The sequence below is a fragment of the Hemicordylus capensis genome, chromosome 6 (assembly GCF_027244095.1).
Source record: "Hemicordylus capensis ecotype Gifberg chromosome 6, rHemCap1.1.pri, whole genome shotgun sequence".
NCBI classification, from domain to species: domain Eukaryota; kingdom Metazoa; phylum Chordata; class Lepidosauria; order Squamata; family Cordylidae; genus Hemicordylus; species Hemicordylus capensis.
In genome coordinates, this window is record NC_069662.1 from 42,187,947 (window position 1) to 42,210,907 (window position 22,961).

General features: G+C 46.0%; 1 protein-coding gene across 7 annotated transcripts in view; it reads right to left on the reverse strand.

Moving 5' to 3' along the window:
- Window positions 1-811: 811 nt before the first annotated feature.
- TBKBP1 (TBK1 binding protein 1) overlaps window positions 812-22,961 on the reverse strand; it is a 113,030-nt gene continuing 90,880 nt past the window's right edge. For 5 of the 7 annotated variants that reach the window (XM_053265248.1, XM_053265246.1, XM_053265249.1 and 2 more), the window contains 3 exons: window positions 16,245-16,363; window positions 14,686-15,407; window positions 812-7,841 (listed from right to left, as the gene is read on the reverse strand). In XM_053265248.1, the coding sequence (XP_053121223.1) occupies window positions 7,713-7,841; window positions 14,686-15,407; window positions 16,245-16,363 (970 nt within the window). In that variant the 3' untranslated portion in view covers window positions 812-7,712. The remainder of the gene's footprint in view (window positions 7,842-14,685; window positions 15,408-16,244; window positions 16,364-22,961) is intronic. The other 2 variants (XR_008310375.1, XM_053265251.1) reach the window with 2 other exon arrangements.

Sequence of the window (22,961 nt, forward strand, 5' to 3'; positions counted from 1 at the left end):
ACTAGGGCAGCCCATCCTGGGTTGGGCTGCTCGTGTGCATTGCTAGGATAGAGGGTGATCCCAGCACTGCCTCCCCTGGAAGGCCCAGGTTTCTAACCCAGCCTTTAACCTGGTCCAGATCTGGGGTTATGTGTATGCTTGTGCTGCACACAGCCCAAGCATACACAGAGCAGGGTGCCTAGAGTGCCTGGCTTGGAGGAGAAGCCCTCAATGCACCACAAGCAGCACAGTGCATCTTGGGATTCCTGGAGGCCAGGACTGATTTTCCTGGCCTCCAGAGATCCATGTTGCTTGTAGCAGCACTGATCATGCCAAAAGGGAGAGCAAAGGTCATCTCGGGGGGAAGATAGCTCCAACCCTGCCTTCCTCCTCGTCCGGCTCACCCTCTTCACCACTGCCACGACCTCAGTGTCTGAATAGGGCTTCTGTTATATTTACAAAGGGTAAAATGGGCTAAAATGTGTTTCACAATTACCCAGCTCCCTCACAATGTTTTGCGTGAACTGTGGATTTTAATGGAATGCCATTTATTGTAAGTGGCAAACACTCCTGCCAACTACCAATTGAAATATTTTTTTATTTATTTCCAACTGCCAATTGAAAAGTTATCTTTTAGATACTGAAGATTCTTCTGGGGAGGATTGGTGTTTTTTTAGGACACAAAATCCAGGTGGAAAAAATCCATGCCTACATTCCTCAGATAAAATGCTTTTCTTTGGTGAAGTATGTCAGAAACCTTCCAAATATGGCTAGCCACAAAATGAAGCAAGCTGCTGTTGACCCAAGAAACACAGATCTAAATGAAAACATCTATCAGTCGGCAACTTTTATTGGAATTAGTTCTGTTTCACAGAGCACAGAATCTCTCCAAAGAGAAACACACACCAAAAAAAAAAAAAAAAAGAGAGATCAAGACAATACAAACAGAGCAGTCTCTCTCCCAAGGGGTTTCTTAGGTAGCCAAGAAGGCCTTCCTTGATTCTTTGTATTTGGGACAAGCTGACTAAAAAGAAAGGGGCTAAAGAAGAGATATCAGTTTTCCAACTGGTTAAACTGAGGAAAGTTGCTGGTTTTCACTGGTACCATTCCTGCCCATGAGTTTAGGAAGGTGATGTGCCATGAGTGCACCCATTGGGACGTCCTCCACAGATGTCCTGACAACCTCCCAGCACATCCCTTTTTCATATGTGGGGGGGTCTGTTCATCTGAATGGCCCCTTTACATGAGCCCCAATATTTCTTTAAACAAGTATCTGGTGTGCATGTAAAGGGAACATTTGTATAAAGAGATGTGCCCAGAGAGCATCAGAACATTTGCAGAGGACATCCCAATTGGCAAACTCTTGGCATGGCCCCTTCCTAATTGCATGGGCAGAGATGATATTGTCCAAACCAGCCCTAAGAGTTGTGCTCATGCAAGGCAGGGGAAGATGATTTTAGTTTGTCCTCCCTTCCTTCTACAATTCTCACACAACTCTTAATCTGGATGCTACTCAAGGTGTTTTTTTAAAGAGAAATTGCTAATCAAAATAATGGGTGGATTGTAATAAAAACCTATATAGTAATTAGGGAAGTTGTTCGCAAGAGCACTTAATTACCCTTCAATGTACTTATCCACCTTTCTTTGTTTCATAAGCAGCATTATAAAGAGTGGCAAATGATGGGCTTTTTTATTCTTTCAAAAGGCATTGGCAGAGTGGAGTGAAGATTTTAGTCTATATTATGAAAATGTGTGTTAATATGGAATAAAAAGCATAAACAAACAAGAGGACTGGGAGAACACTTCCACAAACATGCATTTTAAGAGTGTAGAGTAACTTATCCTTTCTTTAACCACACTGACTGTGAAAACAAGGAAGGGGTAAAGCATGGTAGGATGTACAAACATTATATTATCCTGAACATATGTCCATAGACCAGAGATTCTCAACGTTGGGTCTCCAGATGTTACTGGACTTCAACTCCCATAATCCCCAGCCCCAGTGGCCTGTGGTTGGGGATGATGGGAGTTGAAGTCCAATAACATCCAGAGACCCAACATTGAGAATCCCTGCCATAGACCAATCCAATAAGTTTAAGGGCATAAACAGAACCCTGTGGGATTGGATCCAAAGGTCGATTTAGTTCAACATTCTGATTTTTGATTGCAGCTAACCAGATGCTTCTGAAAAACCTGCAAGCAGGGCATAAAGACAACAACCTTCCCCTGCTGTTTCTTCCTCAGCAACTGACATTCAGAGATATACTGCTTCTGAATACAGGAGTTCCATTTAGCTATCATGTTTAATAGTCATGGACAACCTAGTCTGAGCTAGTTCAAATTTATAATCTATACTACGAAGAACAGACTGCAAAGCTGACTTTTAAAAAAACTCAACAATATAGGAGTGTGGGGATTTTTTTTGTACCCTGGAGTAATTACTCTGGAGTGATTGTGTGAATGCCCTCAACAACTATGGATATATAATGGTCTGTAGGACACAAGCCACAGGAGGTTCCATAATTTGTATAGAAGATGTGTGTGTTAAAGAAGGAATCAGGGTTTTTAATTATACTTAAAGAAACTAGAATATTATCTTTCTCACTTTCAGGTCTATAATCTTCTAAAACCATTTCCTACATATTTCTGAGGGGACCCAGGGAAAAATGTGTTTACATTTTTGACCTTATCTAAGGCCACTTGATGATATATGAAGCTGCCTTATACTGAGACAAACCACTGATCTATCTAGGTGTTTATTGTCTACACTGACTGGCAGCAGGTCTCCAAGGTTTCAGGCAGGATTTCCCCCAGCCCTACCTGGAGATATCAGAGATCGAACCTGAGACCTTCTGCATGCAAAGCAGGTACTTTACCAATAAGCCATGACTCCTTCTCCAAAAGGTTAAGGTCAGGGGCAAATTTTTATCCAGAAGCATTCTGGGTCACAGCTTAATCTCTTAGCCTGTGTATTATACTAGCTCAAATAGTATGAAGGATTTTAGTAGGGAATTAGATTAACATCTTCATTTCCTCTTCACCTCATGAGCTATTGGTTATTCTTGCTCTTCTCCTCATTATTGCTCACTGCTCCTAGCCTTTTTTTTTTTTTAAGACTGCGAAGCTTCGGAGGGGAGGGGGATCTGGGTAATATTTGAGCCCTTAGGATGCAGTAGATTATAGGTTTTAAAAAAAATTTAATATTTTTAAATGCTCCTTCCCATCATTCACCAGCCCCCCTTTTGGTTGCTTGTTTATGATTACTGCTTCTCATTAGCTCTGAGGTAGATTTCACATAGAGAAACAGAAGAAAGGTGACAAGTTGGGTTTTCAGCCTCAATCCATATAATGTGGCTATCTTCCAACTCAGAAAATTCCCAAATAATCAGCAAACTAACGCAACTTAAATGGGGATGGAATTTTTCCGTGGCTAATTTTTGCAGTATATGTTAGAGATAGTTCACGTAATATGACCACCAGATAAAGGCCTCTTCAAATTGCTCCATATGGTGACTTGTTCATGTCCAGCAGCTCACCCTGTGTATTGTGAGATTATTCTCCACACCATCACAGCTTTTGTGATGTGGGCCACTGTAGCGGTGTTGAGAGACGGCCTTTGTGGTGAGCTGCCACACAGAAACAATCCACCATGCAGTGACAACTCACTAGGATGTATTCAGAGTGGGTGTTGTGGGGCAGCCATGGGGATGTAACAGCCCTTTGTTATAAAAGATGTGGGATAATAATGGCACACAAGGTGGGCTAGAGCTGACTCAAGCAGAGGCAGCCTCACAATGAGGCAAAGTGAGGTGACCGCCTGAGGTGGATTTGAGGTGCCATTAAAGGAAGCAGAATAGGAGTCAGGGAGATTTGACCCATGGGGCATAATCCAGAAAGTTCTCCTGCACAAGCTCCATTGCAATGAGTAGGAGACACACAATAGCCCCAGACCTTAGGCCTACTTGCCAAATGGATGTGAAGCAAGGTTTAGCTGTTGAACTCAGATTCTGAGGAGGAAGGAGGAAAGCGGGGGACAAATTGCCTGTGGGACTGACCAAGGTTTCAGCTTGCAACAAGATGTTTCTCATGGGCAAAGTGAGCACATTTTCACAGGTCAGCTTTCTATTAAGGGCAGGCAGGAAGAGATAGGCTGTGGTACAGACCAAGAACTTGGTCTGCAAGGGAGAAAGAGTTGATACTCATGAATCCTAGTAAGGTTTCTTCTCCCTTCTTTCACCACATCCCATGAGGACTAGCTTTTTGAAGCAGTTTGGCTTAAAAGGGCCTCATAACTGTCCTCAGGTGGCCACTGACTGGTGTGGGATGCATGAACCTCTCTGCCTCAACATGCAGCCCAGCCTCCCAAGTGGGAGGCCCCAGTTCCAAATGAGAATCAAGATAGACAATCTGATTCACTACTCCTTAAACGGGCCAGGGCTGCAGCAACTATCCATCCTTCCTGGCCTCAGGTGCCAATCATACCGAGGGGAGGGGTTCATGGTACATGTAAAATTCTAGGCAGGGTGCTTCATTCTAAAACTGGCCTTTGGTCTTAAAGGATTGATTTGAACATGGCAGCATTCTTATAAACATTATATTTAAAGTGCATACATGTCCTGAAGAGCAAGGAATGAGACCTGTTCCCTCCCTAATCTGCCCTGTTTTCTGCCTTCTTCTTCCTGTTGTTGTTAGAGGGATTATATTCTTCCACTTCAGGATGGAACAAGATGTGACAGTAGCAGACCAGGGTGCTTTCCAGATTACCTGCTACAATCGTGGAAAAATGCTTCGGCTTGGCAGGATCGTATTCACAATGATCCCCAGAATCAGAAAATGGGAAAATACAGCAACCTTTTTGCGACGCAATTACAATGTTATAGCACTAAATTGCAGCAAGAAAATCTGAAACAAGGCATCCAAAATGTGAACAGCACCTTGCTGACAGATTAGGGACTGCGGTGTCACAACACAGGAAGTACCAAAGCCGACTTAGCAGATATGCTGTGACCCCATTGTAGTGTCTAATCTGGAAAGCACCCTGTGCCTTCAAAGAAGGACTGCCATCAAACAGCTGTAAAGCAGGGTACAATTTCAGTTGGAAAATGGGAGGGCAGGTGAGAGTGTGGGCCCCCCTTCCACCTACTGCTTTCCCCTCTGCAACCAATTTTATCCTAGTCTCCTAGATCTCCAACATCCAAGACATAGGAGTTCCATGGCCGGGAGGGACACCCATCTTTTCATTTTTCAAAAGGCATCCAAGAGGGGCCTTAATTTGGACTGGGGTCACGCAGTGGGGTGGGGTTAAGCCTTTGGCCTGCACAGATTCCTTGGCTTAAATTGTGCCCTCTCAAACAGCCGTTAGCCACGGAGGAGAAAATATGTGGTTATACATTGTACCTGTAAGCTTTCTCCTCGGCATCTAATAGCTTTGGGGAGGAATCTGGATCAGGGCACAATGTGGGTTAGACCCTTCCTCTTATGTCATGGTCCCAGTCCAAATTGGTGCTCCGAAAGGCTGCAAAACATCAGGAGTTCCAATATTTTATTTATTTATATATCTCTATCCTGACTTTAGAGCAACATCCATCCAAGGTGGTTATTTGAAATTAAGAAAAATGTAAAAATACAGCCTTAAAATGATACAAATAGGGAAAAGCCAAAGCAGCAGAGAAGCTTAAAACCAACGTTCAATAATGGAATCTCAGAATTCCTACTACATCATGGCCTCAAGACTAGAAATTAGCCCAGCTAGGGGAAAAACATCCCGGGGGCCGACAAGTTGCAGGCGACAAGCCGCAGGTGGAGGAAGGGCTCACGCACCCACCATACCAGCTGATGCATCTCCATTTGAACCCACCTGATCAGCCCTCCTTTCTTCACAGTGTTTGGTGGTAGTTTGCATTTGAAACCATGGGGTTGCTGGGGTCACATCTAGTCCAATCCTCAGTAGAAGCAGATCTAAAATTTCAGAAAATTATGTGTACGGTGCTGGTATATCGAGGGAAAATTGGATGAAAGGGAGAACATGTCTAAGTATGCAGTTCTGACAGAAGAAAGATCACAGTGACAATGGGGAAGAAGAAAGTGTTACTTTAGTGATTTTCAAGTCTTCAGAGTTGGGGCAGACTGCTGTGGTTTTATAGGGATAAGGGAGTGAGAATAAAGGAACTACAAATGAAAGAGCTTTCTATTCTATATTTAATGCTTTAATTCTATCCTCCTCCTAGTTCCCATGAAAATTAGATTGTGATTAGCCACAAGGACTCACATCTATTTGCCACTGGGCACCCTGAGCCCTTGGGATAAGGCAGGCTAGAAATCTCAATACATACATCTGTTAATAAATAACCTGGTGATAGGAAGACAGTTGCCTCAAGAGGAGAAGTTCGGTGCAGCTCTTTTAAAGTATAGCCCAACATCTGGACAGACCATTGCCAGGAGACAGTTTTCACAATATGGAGGCACCACACATCCGGAAGCAAGAGGTCAACCGGAACACACTTGTGGTTTTAGATCAGTACAGCAAAAGATATTTTGGAAAGACGAGAGAGAGAGAGAGAGAGAGACGGGGAGGGAGGGAGGGAATATGAATGTCAGATATGGGAAAGGTGTTTACATTTATGCTGTTGTCCAAAACAGTGTCAACATGCTGTCATTGCAGGAGAGTAATGAAGCAGAATGTGGAGAATACAATTCTTGTTATACAGGAACTATCTAAAGCAAGGTGAATTGTTTATGAGAAAGGTAGAAAACAGTTGCCAAAAGAGAACACGGACAGCTACATGGGGATGCATCCTGGAGCTCTACCCAAATCAGCGGCATACAGTTCCTCCAGCACATTTCTCAAGAAAACAGCATGGAGGAGGAGGAGGAGGTGTTCCTTTTGGGGGGGGGGGGAAAGCTTTGAGTGTTATAATGTCCAGTGCAATAACATAAGAATGTCCATGCTACACCTCTGGAAGTTGGCTCTATTTCTCAGCAGCATCGCTAAAAGAAGAAGTGGGCTTTTAATGTAAAAGACCAAGACGAAGACGCTTGAACCAGTGGTTGGAGGCCAAGGCTTTCTACGTCCGTAAATGACCAACAAGGAGCAGAACCCCCCAATGCCCTTCTTAGTAGCCAAAAAGGCGGGAAGATTGGACCCGCTTGGATATTCCTGCATTGAGATGGGCACAAAATGAAACCTTTCGATTTCGTTCACCTGAGTGGCGGGCTGTGCCCTCAGAAGGTTGGAGTTCATCCGTCCACCGTCCACCCAACCCCACCCCCAAAACGCACAACCACAGGCGATTTCTCACTCATCCTACCCTGAGATCTTCCAGAGTCACCAAAACTGAACCACAATAGACAGAGCCCCCCAGAAGGCAATCTCAGTTCTGAGCATTCAGATGGGGGAAGGGGGCTTGTGCCCTGCTAAGCCTGGTCCAAGCATATTTCTCGCCACTCTGTCCCCTTCACAGCTGGTTCAAGCATTGGAGAAATATTGCAGGTCCTGCTCACTGAGAGCAGGAAAGAGAAGGAACCCACTTTATAAACCAAGGCAAAGAGAAGAGGACGAGGGAGAGGCAAAACTCTTCATAGTTCAGTCTACTGGAGACTTGGAGGTATTTTGGAGAGCGCCCCCTATTTGCGCCACCACTTTTCATGCAGCATCCAAGAAGGGTGGGGTGGGGTGGGTGAGGTGGACAGGTCTCATTAAGGAATCCAGAAGAGGAAGGACAGTGGTGCAGGCCTCAGATCTTACTGTTCTCCAGATGGGAATCAATGTGTTTTATCAAAGCATCGTCCGGGTAACCGATGGGAAAGGCCACCTGGCAGAGAGGGCAGCTTCGGATGTCGGAGTCCACTGTTTCCATCAGCAGCTAAGGGACACAGGGTGGGGAAGAAATGCAAAGGAGAGAAGAGGTACTTTAAAAAAAAATAACAATTAACTTTTTTGTAGTAGTTCTTGTGTAAATCAGATAACTAAGTATTTGGAAGAACAAACTCTTCAAACACACTGGTATCACCTTCTCCTCCTGCTGAGAGTTACTGCCTTCTGCAGAAGGGGTTAGCTAGTCACAAAAACCACCACACAGAGGCCAAACTGTCTTGTTGCCAAAACTGGCAGGTTTCTCTCACAGAAAGGGGGCCACGGAAACAGGAAAAGCACACAATAGGCCCTGGGAAACTCCCAGAGGGGATGCACAGTACTGTGAATGGTGCTTTTCAGAATCTTCTGTATGACATAGTGAGAGTCCAAAGATAATACAGTACCATCGCACAACAGCTGCTATCAACGGTAAAAATGAACCCCCTGACAAACGTATTTTAAAGCTACATTTTCATATGCTACCAAATTTAGTAGTAATAGGTGTGAATTTCACTCTGAAATTCTAAATTTGGTAGTGTACAACCTGTTCTGGATGGGGCTGCACTCATCTTAGAGGATCAGGTTCACAGTCTAGGGGTGTTCATAGAACCAGCTTCATTGCAAGAGGCTGTCAGGCCCAACCAGAGGACAGCCTTGAGAAAGAGGAGGAAGATAAGCATGCTCCAACACCCAGCGCTGATGAAAGCTCCCATATACCTTGAGCAACCAGGGCTCATGCTAGCCCTCCTGTGGCTGCCCTCTCAGAGGAGCCCTGACACTCTGGAAACCCAGTGCCTCTCAAGAGGCTTCTGTCCCATCCTTAGAATCACTATCACCACCCACCAGCCATTCCAGGATCCCAGAAGCAGAGGCAATGCTGTGTCAGGACCAATCTCCAACACTGGAGGCAAAATATTTGCCTAGTTGCTTGGGACCTCCCTCCCTATGGGCCTACTCAAAAGGAGGGGAAACCAGCTCAGGCACTGGCTTTGGATCAGGACCAGCCTGAGCTTTAGGAGGGGACAGGGCTCCTGGCTAAGGATGTGCACGGGCCAGTTGGGTGCCTCCTCTGGGAAGCGCTGAACCGGCTCAGGTGCTGGCGTTTGAACCAGCTCGGCAGGGTAAGGAACGGTTCCCTTAAAAAGCAGGTAAGGAGCTCCTTACCTGCTTGTCCCCGCCCCCCCCTTTGCGACAGTGCTGGTGTCTGCTCTCCAAAGGTCACACACAGCGGCAGAGCCTCTGTGTGTTGTCAGCATGCACATGGCGGCGCGCATGCACATTGGCCATTTATACGGTCAGCAACATGCATGCCGACCATGCACGTCTTGATGCTGCACATGGTCTTTTGGAGAGTGGGCGCTGCCAGCAGAAGAGTGGTGGGTGAGGACAAGCAGGTAAGGAGCTGCTTGCTTGATTGATGGATGGATGGATGAAGTGCTGCCAAGTCGGTGTTGACTCTTAGCGACCACATAGATAGATTCTCTCCAGGATGGTTTGTCTTCAACTTGGCCTTTCAGGGTTCTCAGTGGTGCATTCATTGCTGTTGTAATCGAGTCCATCCAACTTGATGCTGGTCGTCCCCTTCTACCTGCTTTTTAAAGGAACCACTCCCCACCCTGCTGATGGCTGCATGAAGAGCTCATGCACATTCCTACTCCTGGCTCCTACATGGCCACTGGAAAATGACCATTTCCAGCCAGCCTGTGTTGGCTCAACAGCTCGCTCTTGGAGCTCTTCCCTAGCTTGCTAGACCTGAGTAGGGACAGAGGCCCAGATGGCATCCATGGCACACAGCACTTTTCATCAGCTGAGGCTGGTGTGCCAGCTGTAACTCCTCCGGGACAGAGCAAACCTGGTCACGATGATCCGTGCTCTGGTAATCCCCAGTACTGCAATGCAATGTTTATTGGACTGCCTTTGAAGACTGCTCAGAAACTGAAGTTAGTTCACAATGCAGCCACTCAACTATTAACTGGAACCAATCATATCAGGAACTTGGCTCAGCAGTGTATAAACAGCTGTACTGGCTTCTTGTCTAGTTCCAAACAGTTCAAAGTGCTGGTGCTTATTTTAAAGCTATAAAAAGCTTGAGACTTGGTACCTGAAGGACCACTTACTCCAACATCAACCTGCCTGTCCACTGCATACATCTACAGAGGCGCTCCTCTGGGCACCTCAGCCCTGAGGCGAGGTGGGTAGTGACCAAGGCCTTTCTGGTTGTAGTATCTTGTCTAGGTTTACCTGGCAGTGGCACCTCTCCTTCCATTACCAGGAGCTTTCGCAGACAGCAGGCTTTACCATGGGTTTTCTGCAAGTTTGAAGTTGCCCCCAAAATCTGATGCAAAAAGTGGATTTTTTTTTTTACCCCAGATATATATTGGCACAAATGACAGGCTCCAACTATCATACTTTGGACACATTATGTAAAAACCCAGTTCCCTTGAGAAGTCCATAATGCTGGGAAAAGTTGAAGGGAAGAGAAGAAGACGACCAGCAGCAAGGTGGATGGACTCGATCACGACAACAATGAATGCTCCACTGAGAGACCTTAAGGGCCAAGCTGAAGACAGATCATCCTGGAGAGAATCCATCTATGTGGTCGCTAAGAGTCGACACTGACTGACAGCACTCAATCAACCAATCAATCAATCAGGCTACACTATAACGCACAATGAAAAACCTGAATTGTGTGTGAAGTGCTCCCTCATAGCTTGCAGTGATTTTGGGGTAAATTTGGCCAATATGGGAACACACACCTCCATTCTGGAGGAGATGCACACTAAAAGCCAGGTGTGGAAAACATCCAGGTGAAACTCCCACCCCCACCCCAGTTTTTATATGTTCTGTGCTGCTTTTATATCTGCTGGGGTTTTTTTTAGGGCTTTTAAATTGTACTTTTCATTCTTGATTTTCATTATAGTTTTGATTAAGAGCCAGCGTGGTGTAGTGGTTAAAGTGCTGGACTAGGACCGGGGAGACCCAAGTTCAAATCCCCATTCAGTCATAATACTAGCTGGGTGACTCTGGGCCAGTCACTTCTCTCTCAGCCTAGCCTACTTCACAGAGTTGTTGTGAAAGAGAAACTTAAGTATGTAGTACACCTCTCTGGGCTCCTTGGAGGAAGAGCGGGATAAAAATGTAATAATAATAATAATAATAATAATCTTATTTCTAGCCAACCTGCAAATACTATGTATTGAAGGGTGGGATAAAGAACTACATTTAATTTAGGAATTACCTGAGAAAAGAGTGAGTAACTGCACTCAAAACATGTCGGTAATAAAAATATAGAATGGAAATATGGTCATTAGTTTCATTATTCCAGAAGAATTCGGTTGCTCAGAAACAAGGGTGTTTTAGCATTCCTCATGCAGCATTCTCCCCAGGCCTATTGAGGTTGATTGCATTTCCATTAATTCCTGATGAATTAATGGCTTGGACAAATTCATGGAAGAAAGGTCTATCAATGGCTACTAGTTGGTGGCTATAGCCCATCTCCAGCCTCAGAGGCAAGATGCCTCTAAATATCAGTTGCAGCAGGGGAACAACAGCAAGAGAGAGGGCATGCCTGTGGACCTCTTGCCTGTGGGCTTCTCGGAGGCATCTGGTGGGCCACTGTGTGAAACAGGATGCTGGACTGGATGGGCCTTGGGCCTGGTTCAGCAGGGCTGTTATTTTCTTATGAATGTACCAATGCTATATTATGCCCTTTAACCTCCCAAAACTTCTATCCTCACAATCGTTACATGATAGAACTAGTTGAGGCATTAGTGTTGGATGGTCTCTGGTCTACCTTTCTCTTTTTCTTTAAGTCTTGAAAGACATCAGGCATATTCAGCTCTGCTTGGGAAACTATCTATAGTGGGATATTTGGACCATTTTTTTCAAATAGTCTTTTATAGTCCATTCTTGGTGATACTGTAAAGCCCTGCCCCTCCATATCCCAGGAAAGTGATGGTCTATGGCACAGAGGCAGTCTCATCACAGGTAAGGTGTGGTCAGCCAAAAGAAGGCCTCACCTGTAGTCTTTTATAGTTTAAGCCTAATAATACTTAAAGGTTCTGCCCTTTCAACTCCAAGGAGTATGAGGGTGTGGTTTTTTTAAAACACAGGAATGATCTCACCACAGATAAGGCGTTGCCAACAGCAGCAGCAGCCACAGACAGGGAGTTCTAGGAACATGATATACAATAGTGAAATTTTCACTATACTCCAGCCCTCCCCGCCCCAGCAAATATCCCCAAGAACTCATCTCTTTTCTCCAAGTTCCTCTGGGTAATTGCATGACTTTTGCTGCTACTCCCCTTTTGAACCGTAATAATCACTGTAACCAAAAAAAGAGATGGCGTGCTGGAGCACCCAAAGAAAACTTAAGAAACCAGAGCAAGTGCTTTACTGGTGGCATGCATATGCACTCAAGCGCACAAGCAAGTGGTTTACAAATAATATAAAGTGGCAGAGCCAGTAAAGGGTACGACTTGCTAATCAGCACTGGTGAAGGGCCAATGGATGGAGTTAAGTGGAATTCCACACAGCCACCTGCCATGGCAGTAACCACACCTGATCACATCACACACTCCACCACATCAACACACTCCACCACATCAACACACTCTTCAAGAGAAAGTGCTACAATTGTGATGGAAGCTGTGAAAGTCATTAATGAGCAGGGATGTGGGGAAATGGGTAAACACTTAGAAAAACAACCTGGGAATACCAGCTATGGAAACTGATTCAGTGAAATGCTGGATTCTCAGCAATGAATGAATGAATGGTGTCCCTACCAGCATGGAAGCACCCTTAGCTGAAAGCAGGGGTTTCGTGTTTCTTCTTTGCAGTGAGACGGTTCAGATTAGCCTGCAACCTTAGAGGAGCCGCTGCCAGTCGGTGTAGACAATACTGAGCTAGATGGACCAGGGTCTGACACAGTATATGGCAGATTCCTATGTTCCTATTCTCTGGCTCATTGTTCAATAAGCGCAGGGATGTGCCAAGAATGCGACCATCCTCATGTCGTTACAAGATGTCCCAATGTACTCTTGGGACATCCTTTATTAATTGCATGAGAGGGGTGATAATTGGTATCACCCCCTATATGCTTCCCAAAGCCCTGTTTAGAGGTTTTAATGGGGTTTCATGTGTTTCATCCATCTTATGACTAGCCCTCTCATGTGATTAAAAGACACCCTGATAGCACATTGGGATATCCTTTAGTGACATCAGGATAGGCACGCTCTCAGCAAGACCCACCCTCCTCATGTGTAGAGGGTCAGTGACCATCTGGATCAGTTTCTACTGCCTTTTAAAATCATGGCAAATAGCAGGGCCCTGACTAAGTATTAGGCAGCAGCTGGAAAGTCACTGAGGAAGGGCTAGGAGGAGTCAGCTGAATTTTACTTCAGGAATTCTGGTGACTGAGGCTAAAAACTCTTCGTGTGCATTTTAGTTATGAACAGGTAGACACTTCTAAAATCTAGGATATTTGAGAGGGAAGTACTTCCAATTTTTGGAAAAGCTTACAGGTGTGGGTTTTTTTTTTAGCATACATAGGATTTACTGCCCTTTTTTTCTTTATATTATTAAAAACATTGAGCCCTATAAATAGATTGGGCTTGAAATATATGAATAAGTGTAATTCAGAGGTGATTCTCATTCTTTATATCTGCAGCTCCACCTTCATATATGAGGATGGGCATGGTTTTTTAAACACAGGAATGGTTACACTCGCACAGGCCTTTTTGGTTTTGCTCTAGAACACCAAGCCCTTGAAGCCTGGCAAAGTCTGAACATCTTCCAAAAGCACCATAAGAATATCTAGTTTGGACTGGAGTCTAATGGTCACCGTTAAGCAAGTACGAGGAGTGTTTGACTATTTCAACAGTATTTTGTTGCTTAACAGCAGTGGCTGCCCATATGGATGGGACCGGGGGTGGGCCGAAAATCAACCACAGGTATGGCTTATTCCCACTCTTCTTGCCCCACCCTGGCTGCCTCACCGTCCCTCGCCTCATCCCACTGTGTTGTTAAGCCCAAATGTGTTGGCTGGTCATTTGTCGGGTTGGGGAACTGGGTGAATGAACAGACTGTGCTCCTGGGGTTAATGCCACAGTGGGGCAAGGGAAAGGGAGGCAATAGCAATAGCACTTACATTTATATACTGCTCTATAGCTGGAAGCTCTCTAAGCGGTTTACAATGATTTAGCATATTGCCCCCCAACATTCTGGGTACTCATTTTACCGACCTCGGAAGGATGGAAGGCTGAGTCAACCTTGAGCCCCTGGTCAGGATTGAACTTGTAACCTTCTGGTTACAGGGCGGCAGTTTTACCACTGCGCCACCAGGGGCACGAGGCAGACAGGATGGGGCGAGAAGAACAGAACTGAGCTGCACCTGTGGTTTGTTTTCTGCCCCTCACCCCACCCATATAGACCACGCTGCTTAACAGATATTTTAATCCATTCATTTTTACTAGACTGTTGCTTAAATGTATTGTCATCTGACCCAAAATTGAAATAAAGAATAAAAATATGGCACCCTATGAAGATCTATTCAGTGCTGCCCAGATAACATTTCAAGATGGCTGCTGCCACCTCAGAAACACTGGGCATTACAAATGTTTCCCTCACGTGACTCAGTCCTTGGCCTCTGGCATTCAAATACTCACTGTAAAAACCCCATGGATGTTGGTTTTTAAAAATAAATAAATAATAAAACCTGACTTTAGCAGCAAAATCAGTTAGGCCATGTAAGGCTACCTATACAAAGGAACTACTTATGTGATTCTGGATGATGTGTTTGAACTGGGATGAAGGAAGAGCACAGGAGAACACACACAGTACTGGATGTTGCTTACGTTGATTGAGGGCCAGGACTGGGCATGTTCAGCCCTGGAATACGAGGCATCAGTCCGGTGCGTGGAGGTGTCGGGGATGGGGAACCCTGCACAGAAGGAGGCGCAGCGGATGCCCCCTGCTTCGGGGCTGGGGGGACTTGGGAGGGCCCAGTCGTCTTCGTCCGAGGACTGCTTCTCAAAGTGCAAGTGCTCTTCGAAGGCGTCTCTGGCATAAACCTCGCTGTAAGGACGGTGCTTTGGTAAGGTGGAAGCTTCCGGCTGCAGCCAGAGAGAGCGGTTCTGCTGGTACACAGCCGCATCGCTCACCTCCGAATAGCTCCGGCGCCCTTGGAAGCTTGCTTTGATGTGGTGGCTCGAGGGTTTGGAATAGCCTAAATCGATAATGCTCCTCTCGCCACCCGGAGATCTGTGCTGTGAGGTGATGGCTGGGGATGAGCAGTTTGGGGCTGGTGAGCAGCGCTGCTGGGCAGGAGGCTGGCTGGGTGGTGGCGCTGGAGAACGGCGCTGTGAGGCAGGAGACTGGCAAGGAGGTGGAGCCGGAGAACGACGCTGATGCGCGGGGGACTGACAAGGCGGGGCTGGGGATCGTCTTTGCAGGGCTGGAGATTGACATTGAGGCATGGAAGATCTCCCCTGCTGAGCGGGGGAAGAACACTGAGGAGCCGGAGAGCGGCGTTGCTGGGCAGGAGAATGCCGCTGTGAATGGGGAGAGTGCCGTTGACCTGGAAAGGAGCAGCAACAAACAGGACAAGAGTCACACTTCTGCTTTGAGGAGGAGGCACTGCAGGACACACACACAGGCACACAGAGCAATGGCTGCTGTCTCCTACCAAAGACCTGGGCACCAAAACTGCTCACTTGCTCTGCTGCACCAGTAAAAGATCATGGCACAGAAGCAATATTTGCAATGGACGTTTGTTTTTAAAACTGTCTTGAATGGGGCAAGGGCTGATGAACTGCAGCAATACTGGCTCTGCTCCCTGACTCATTCCCACAGTAACAGAGATGCAGGCAGGGCATGAATCTTTTAAGGCCAAGGTAGGCAGACTTCAGGCTTGGGGGAGAACTTACTAGAACTCCCAAGGCCCACCAATCAGATCCAGGGACAAAATAGTGACTCAGTGGGGCAGACACAGTATTGAGGGACAGGGTGTCTCTGAGCACAGGCTCAACCCAGGAATTTGTTTTCCGTAACATGACTGAGCTCACACTCCTTTCACACAAAATCCACTCCTGGTTTCCCTCCAGTTTTACTTCATTTCAGGCCTTGTTTAGGGGGAAATGGCCATTTTGTTGTTAAACAATTGCAGTGATGCACCTGCTCTCCACTTATGCCATATTTTTGGCCTGAATTGTACAGGTTGGTCTGTCGGTGACTGGTGGGCAGATAGCCCTACCTTTCGGGGCGGGGGGGGGAACCAGTATGCTCTCCTGTTCCCTTCAGCATACACCCACCAGACCTCGTTTTAGGAATACAAGTTATCCAAACGTTCAGCTTCTTATAAACAGTTACCAGAACTTATGCTTCCTTGGCCCACTCCCTCTCATGCCCCACTCACCACCATTGATGGCCTGTTCTTGCATAAGCGTCCGGAGAATCTGGCTCTGGAGTGAACTCAGGTTCCTCAGCCGGCACAACTCCTCAGTCAGCTCTGTGTAGGCAAGGGCCAGATTCACTCTGAGAAAAGAAGATAAATGGGAAAGCCCCAAGAGCATGAAAATTGCAACCTCTGCAAAAGGAAACAATTTATTTTGAGGGTGGAAAATGAGAGGATTCACACAACTGTGGGGGGCATGTTTTCCATCTAGGGTGACCTTTGGGGGATCACCACTGATGGAAACTGGGTAAGTGGCGCAGCAGTTAAATACTTTGACTAACAAGCAGAAGGTTGCCAGTTCGAATCCCCACTGGTACTATATCAGGCAGCAGCAATATAGGAAGATGCTGAAAGGCATCATTTCATACTGCACAGGAGGAGGCAATGGTAAAACCCTCCTGTATTCTACCAAAGAAAACCACAGGGCTCTGTGGGCGCCAGGAGTCGAAATCGACTCGACAGCACACTTTACCTTTAAAGCCATCTTTCTACGACTTCCACACAGACCCAGTGTCATGTTCTACCTAGTCAGAGGCTCTGAATGTTGCTACCCCCCAGGTTTTTAAGCCTTTAGGCCCTGGGCAAGCCCCACCCTGTGGGATCACCTGTTGGCTCCCCCTGTAGCAGAAACTGTAGAAGAGGTTTCCTGTCTGAGGCAGGCCTTGCCTCAGTAACAAGGTCTCCTTGATTTTGGTGTGTTTGTTCTTGCTTACTTCATTGATCTGTCTGCTCGGCTTGATCTCTGGTGTAATCCTGACCTTAGATTACCAGTTTGATCCAATTCCTGGCTGTCTGCTTGGCTCAGTTTCTGGCTACCAGTTCGATCCCTGAGCCCTGACTAGCTGCCTGGCTCTCCCAGTTCTGGCTTCTAGCCCCTCCAGCTAGTGGCCGCTACCCACAGCTCAGCCCTGACAACCGGCCTCAAAATACGTGTACCACAACAAAACCATCTTTCTAACAGTGCTGCACTAAATTGGCTGATTCATCCATGCGTGCAACTTGCCCCAAGTCTCATCACTAGTAGGTGAGGCTCGTCATTGACCGGGCAAAGTCATTTTGCATAGATTACACTTATAGGCAAGTTCAAGAAATTAAATTTACGCAATAGCATGCTTTATTTGTATACTGGGGAAAGGGAAGTAAGAGAACAGTTTGAGATTTGTAAGATTTCAACTTCAAACATCGATTTTGACTAATTACCAGATATGTTAAATTTGAATCTGAGAAAGATCTTCTCTTGGGCATGATGTTCTTTTTTAATAAGTGATCTGATTACTGGGTGCAAGAATCTGTTTAGATCAACAACAGTTAAAACCTGAGGATTATATTCAGAATTTCTGCTTTAAATAATAATAATAAAAACCTTAAACCCCTTTCCCAGCATATTCCAGTGTAAAAAGTAGTTCATTCAGCTAATGTCAGTGGCAGGATTGAGTACAGAAAATTTGGTATCTGTAGGTATACCACATCAGCATGACCTTTCTTATACACCCACACCCATACCCATCCTTCAAAATATATAATAGATTTCTATCCCGCTGCTCCTCCTCCAAGGAGCCCAGGGCAGTGTGGTTATGTTTATCCCCACAACAACCCTGTGAGGTAGGTTAGGTTGATGGATAAGTCACTGACACAGAGTCACCCAATGAGTTTCATGGCTAAATGGGGATTTGAACTTGGGTCTCCCTGGTCCTAGTCCAGCACTACAACCACTCCATCACATTGGCTCTCTTACCCAGGCAGCAGCAATTTCCACATGGTGGAGGAGTGGGAATGCACTCCTTCACTCCACAACGTTATATGTGAGGTAAGCCATCCTTGAGTCTCCTCCATTAAAAAAAGGAGCAGGAAGAAGATAATGTGAATCAGGCTTTTGTGCATATGGGCCTTCATTGGAAGCAACCTTTCATGTGAACACTTTGGTATGTCAAAAACTAGTGGCTCATCCTGCAGCACCCATTCATTCACACATGAACACAGGAGTACATAGGAACATAGGAAGCTGCCATATACTGAGTCAGACCATTGGTCTATCTAGCTCAGTATTGTCTTCACAGACTGGCAGCGGCTTCTCCAAGGTTGCAGGCAGGAATCTCTCTCAGCCCTATCTTGGAGAAGCCAGGGAGGGAACTTGAAATCTTCTGTTCTTCCCAGAGCGGCTTCATCCCGAGGTGAATATCTTGCAGTGCTCACACATCAAGTCTCCCATCCATATACAGCCAGGGCAGACCCTGCTTAGCTATGGGGACAAGTCATGCTTGCTACCACAAGACCAGCTCTCTTCTCCGAGGAGAGTCTAGGGGACACGTCGGTGGCACTGTTCTAAACCCTGTTCAGCCTTATGACAGTGGAGATGCTGTACACAGTCTGTGGGCCAGGGCCTTTCCCAGATGGCAGGCTTAATTGCAGGATTACACAACAAATAAAAAACATTTATTTATTTTTTAAAAATTAAGCTGGTTTTAGAGGATCTTCTGCAAGACTGCTGACTTGCAATGCCAACACAGAATGCCTTCCCCTTACATAAAGCCTGTGTTTAAAATGGCACCCTTCTCATTGGTCTTTTAACTCTGCATAGGTGTCAATGGAGCCTTTTTTATTTCACTTTTAAAAAATCTGCAAGACCCTGTGTTCTGCAATACTACCCAGCTCCCAGGAGGGAGCCTGCCCAGATGCTTGCTTGGGGGTGCTTGCTTGGCTAGCACCCCACTGTTTCCCCACTGGCATCCAGGCACTCACAGCAGCCTGACTTGGAGGGAGGGCTCTGCGTCTGTGGGCAGACCTGAGGGGAGGCCGGGAATTGGGCTAGGCCCCGACCAAGGAAGGCAGCCTGCCTCCATCCCTCCCTGCCCCGCCCGCCCTCCTGGTCAGAGAGCAGCTGCAGAGGAAGCCGGGAGAGCAAGCCAAGCCAGCCGGGCGGGTGGGAGGAGAAGCAGGGAGGTGGCCAGGCAGATCCTTTTTAATTTTTCTTTCTTTAAAACACGCCCCCCCACGCCCCCATTCTCAACATCCACAAGATCACCAACTCGGCAAAGTTAGTGGTCTTGCTGGGTGTTCTGCAAGATCATCCAGCAGAATTTTAAAAAAACATTTTCAAAAAAACTGAGGCTTAACAGTCACGCTATCACTATGGCCTCTCCATACATCTCAGAAGAAACATCAGGGTACTTCAAAGTATCCCAAAAAGCTGTGTAAAAGGGGGAACTTTTTAGCATGAGTATAATTCAGGCTAAGCTCCAATGCACAGGGAAAAACTCAAATCGTCTATGGATGTACCTCGATATTTTGCAGGGACTTCACACACCCACCACTCCCGGGGTATTCAAAGGAACCATGCCATCCGGGAATGGCCCAGGCCCACAAATTTTAGCCATCAGTACCATCTCAAGGGACAAATGCTCATCGTGATTTTTAGCAATGTCTACCTCACTAGAGATGAAAAATAGGTGACAGCATTGTTGCACGTACAGCTTTCTGTACATTATCAACCCTTCTTTATCTCTACACTCAAACAAGTAGGGTAAAATTGCAGTCATTTTGGCACAGAGGAAAGGGTTAGGGTTAGGGTAGGGTCAGGTTAGGGTAACCATGAACAAATGGTTGCACTCTCTCCATGCAGAAATCTTTGGAGGGCATTCCTGGCAATTTTCATTCCTATTCCTCTGAATCTAGCATTGATAAAATTTTATAGTCGTTTGTGTGTTATTAAAACACTTTTAAAAGACCACTGCACATTTGGCCACTGTGGACCCGATGGCCAGGATGATAAAAACATGATAAAACACCCAAAGCTGGAAGTACTGCAATGCTATCACCTATTTTCAATCTCTAAGGGTGTAGTATAGGGATGTGCACAAAACCGGTTCGCCCGGTTCGGTTCAGATCCGAACCGGGTCCGAACCAGGAGGGGGTGGTTCGGTTTTGGTTTTGTCCAAACCACCCCCTGGTTTGGTTCGGATCTCAAAAACTAGTTAGGATGGTAGCTGGCACCCAGGGGTACCTGTCACCCAAACCCCAAAGCAATCGGACACGCGTACGATTTTTTTATGAATTTTTGAAAATTATTTTTATTTTTTTCTCATAGGATATAATGGGATTCGAACCAGACCATTATTCCTTATTGTGGAGCACCCATGGGTGCCAACAACCATTCAAACCCTGAAGCAATCAGACACCCCTATGATTTTTTATGAATATCTGAAATATTTTTAATTATTTTTCTCATATAGTATAATGGGACCCGAACCAGTCCATATTCCCTATTGTGGAGCACCTAGGGGCACAAAAGAGGGGTGGGTGGTAGACAGATAGGGGTGCCTACCACCCAAAAAATCCCAAGGCAATTGGACACTCCTCTGATTATTGATGAATTGTTAAAGTATTTTTGAATTCCTCATAGAGAATAATGAGGATTGCAGCAAATGTATAGCTTCACGTCGGGGGGAAAGGGGAGTCGTAGAGTGCAGTATGGTGGCTGGTAGTTCCTAGGGTGGGCAAGGAAGCTACCTGAATTATTTGAAAGAAATTGGGCAAAGGGGTGATTTTTAAGTGATTTTTGAAGTTTACGCGTCTTTAAGGTTTTTCTCTATAAAGAAGCATGGAGGTGTCAGCAAATGTATAGCTTCACGCCGGGGGGAAAGGGGTGTTGTAGAGTGGATTGTGGTGGGTGGTAGTTCCTAGGGTGGGCAAGGAAGCTACCTGAATTATTTGAAAGGAATTGGGCAAAGGGGTGATTTTTAAGTGATTCTTGAAGTTTACGCGTCTTTAAGGTTTTTCTCCATAAAGAAGAATGGAGGTGTCAGCAAATGTATAGCTTCACGTCGGGGGGAAAGGGGTGTTGTAGAGTGGATTGTGGTGGGTGGTAGTTCCTAGGGTGGGCAAGGAAGCTACCTGAATTATTTGAAAGGAATTGGGCAAAGGGGTGATTTTTGGTTAATTGTTGAAGTTTACGTGTCTTTAAGGTTTCCCCCCATTAGATATAATGAAGGGTGTATCGCTTCACGTCGGGGGGAAAGGGGTGGCCTAGAGCGGTGTGGGGTTGGTGGTAGTGCCGGTTAGGGGCAGGGAAGCTACCTGAATTTTTTCAAAGGATTTGGGCAGAGGGCTGATTTTTGGTTAATTGTTGAAGTTTACGCGTCTTTAAGGTTTTTCCTCATAATAAGTTATAATGGAGCTTTCAGCAGCCCCATAAGTGCACTTGGGGGGTGCTGGGGTGGCCCAGAGCGAGTGGTGGTGTAGTGCACATAGGGTGCCAACCAGCCCCATGGGTTTCTAACCCATGGGGTACAGGGTTCTCTTGTTTCTGAGGTATTGAGTGTGGATTCTATAATAGCATATTAGAGTGGATTCATGGTGTCTCATTGAAAATCTCATTTGCTATCATAGGGGTGTCTGATTGCTTCAGGGTTTGCATGGTTGTTGGCACCCATAGGTGCTCCACAATAAGGAATAATGGTCTGGTTCGAGTCCCATTATATCCTATGAGAAAAAAATAAAAATATTTTTCAAAAATTCATTAAAAATCGTACGAGTGTCCGATTGCTTTGGGGTTTGGGTGACAGGTACCCCTGGGTGCCAGCTACCATCCTACCAATTTTCCTACCAACCGAACCAGGGGTGGTTCGGTTCGTATCCGAACCCGAACTGGTTCAGATCCGAACCGGTTCGCACATCCCTAGTGTAGTAAAAGTAAAGTGTGCCGTCAAGTTGATTTCGACTCCTGGCTCCCACAGAGTCCTGTGGTTTTCTTTGGTAGAATACAGGAGGGGTTTACCCTTGCCTCCTCCCACGCAGTATGGCATTGTCAAAAATCACAATGAGCTTTTGTCGTCCCCCCACCACCACAAGATGGTACTGACCACTGTTCCCTCTAAGGCATGCGCACGTGCACACACTCACAAGTTTTCTGATGCCTGCTCAGTTAATTTTAGATCCCGCTCAGGTTGAATTAGGAAGGCCCCACTCTGAATGCATGTGGGCACACAGTGCCTTGATGCTGCTGCTCAGAACATAACTCATTCCGCACAGAGATGAAAAAAATTAGAGGGACCACTGGTACTGACCACTCTAGCTGGCTCATGAACTAACACAACTTCAGCATTCCCAAAAGTCTGCCTGCAAGCCCCGCCCCTGCCACAGCATGCACTAAAACTCTGCCTCCTCCCCACTACAATTATAGTGTTTGTTTGAAGAGCCCCCACATTCTCATCATAGGAAGAATCTCTTCCTGAGTAACAGCATTTGTCTCGTTGCAAAAAATGCCACAATCATGGAGAGTGGGAGGTGGGTGGGTGAGGGTGAGGTTTAAAAGTGTGTCAGCGAAGGTTTACAGGCACAATCTTGGAGACTTTGTACTTAGGTAGAAGGTCCACGACTAGAAAAATGCCTGAACAGGGCTCTAGCAATGCATGGATGAAAGAATCACGTGCGTGGAGTGAATGAAGGTCTAGTTCACATACGCTGCAGATGAAGAAGTAAAACAATGCCTGGGCTCTACGACTCCAGGTGGGGGCATTACATGATTAAATGCTCTCTCACATAAAAACTGGCACCACAGCCAAAATGAGACAGTGGAGATCTTTTTTTCAAAGATGCCTCATGCCCGAGGCAGAGAATCCAGATCACTTACACTATGGTGGTAAAAATAATAATAATAAACTACAGTATCAGCTAAATAAA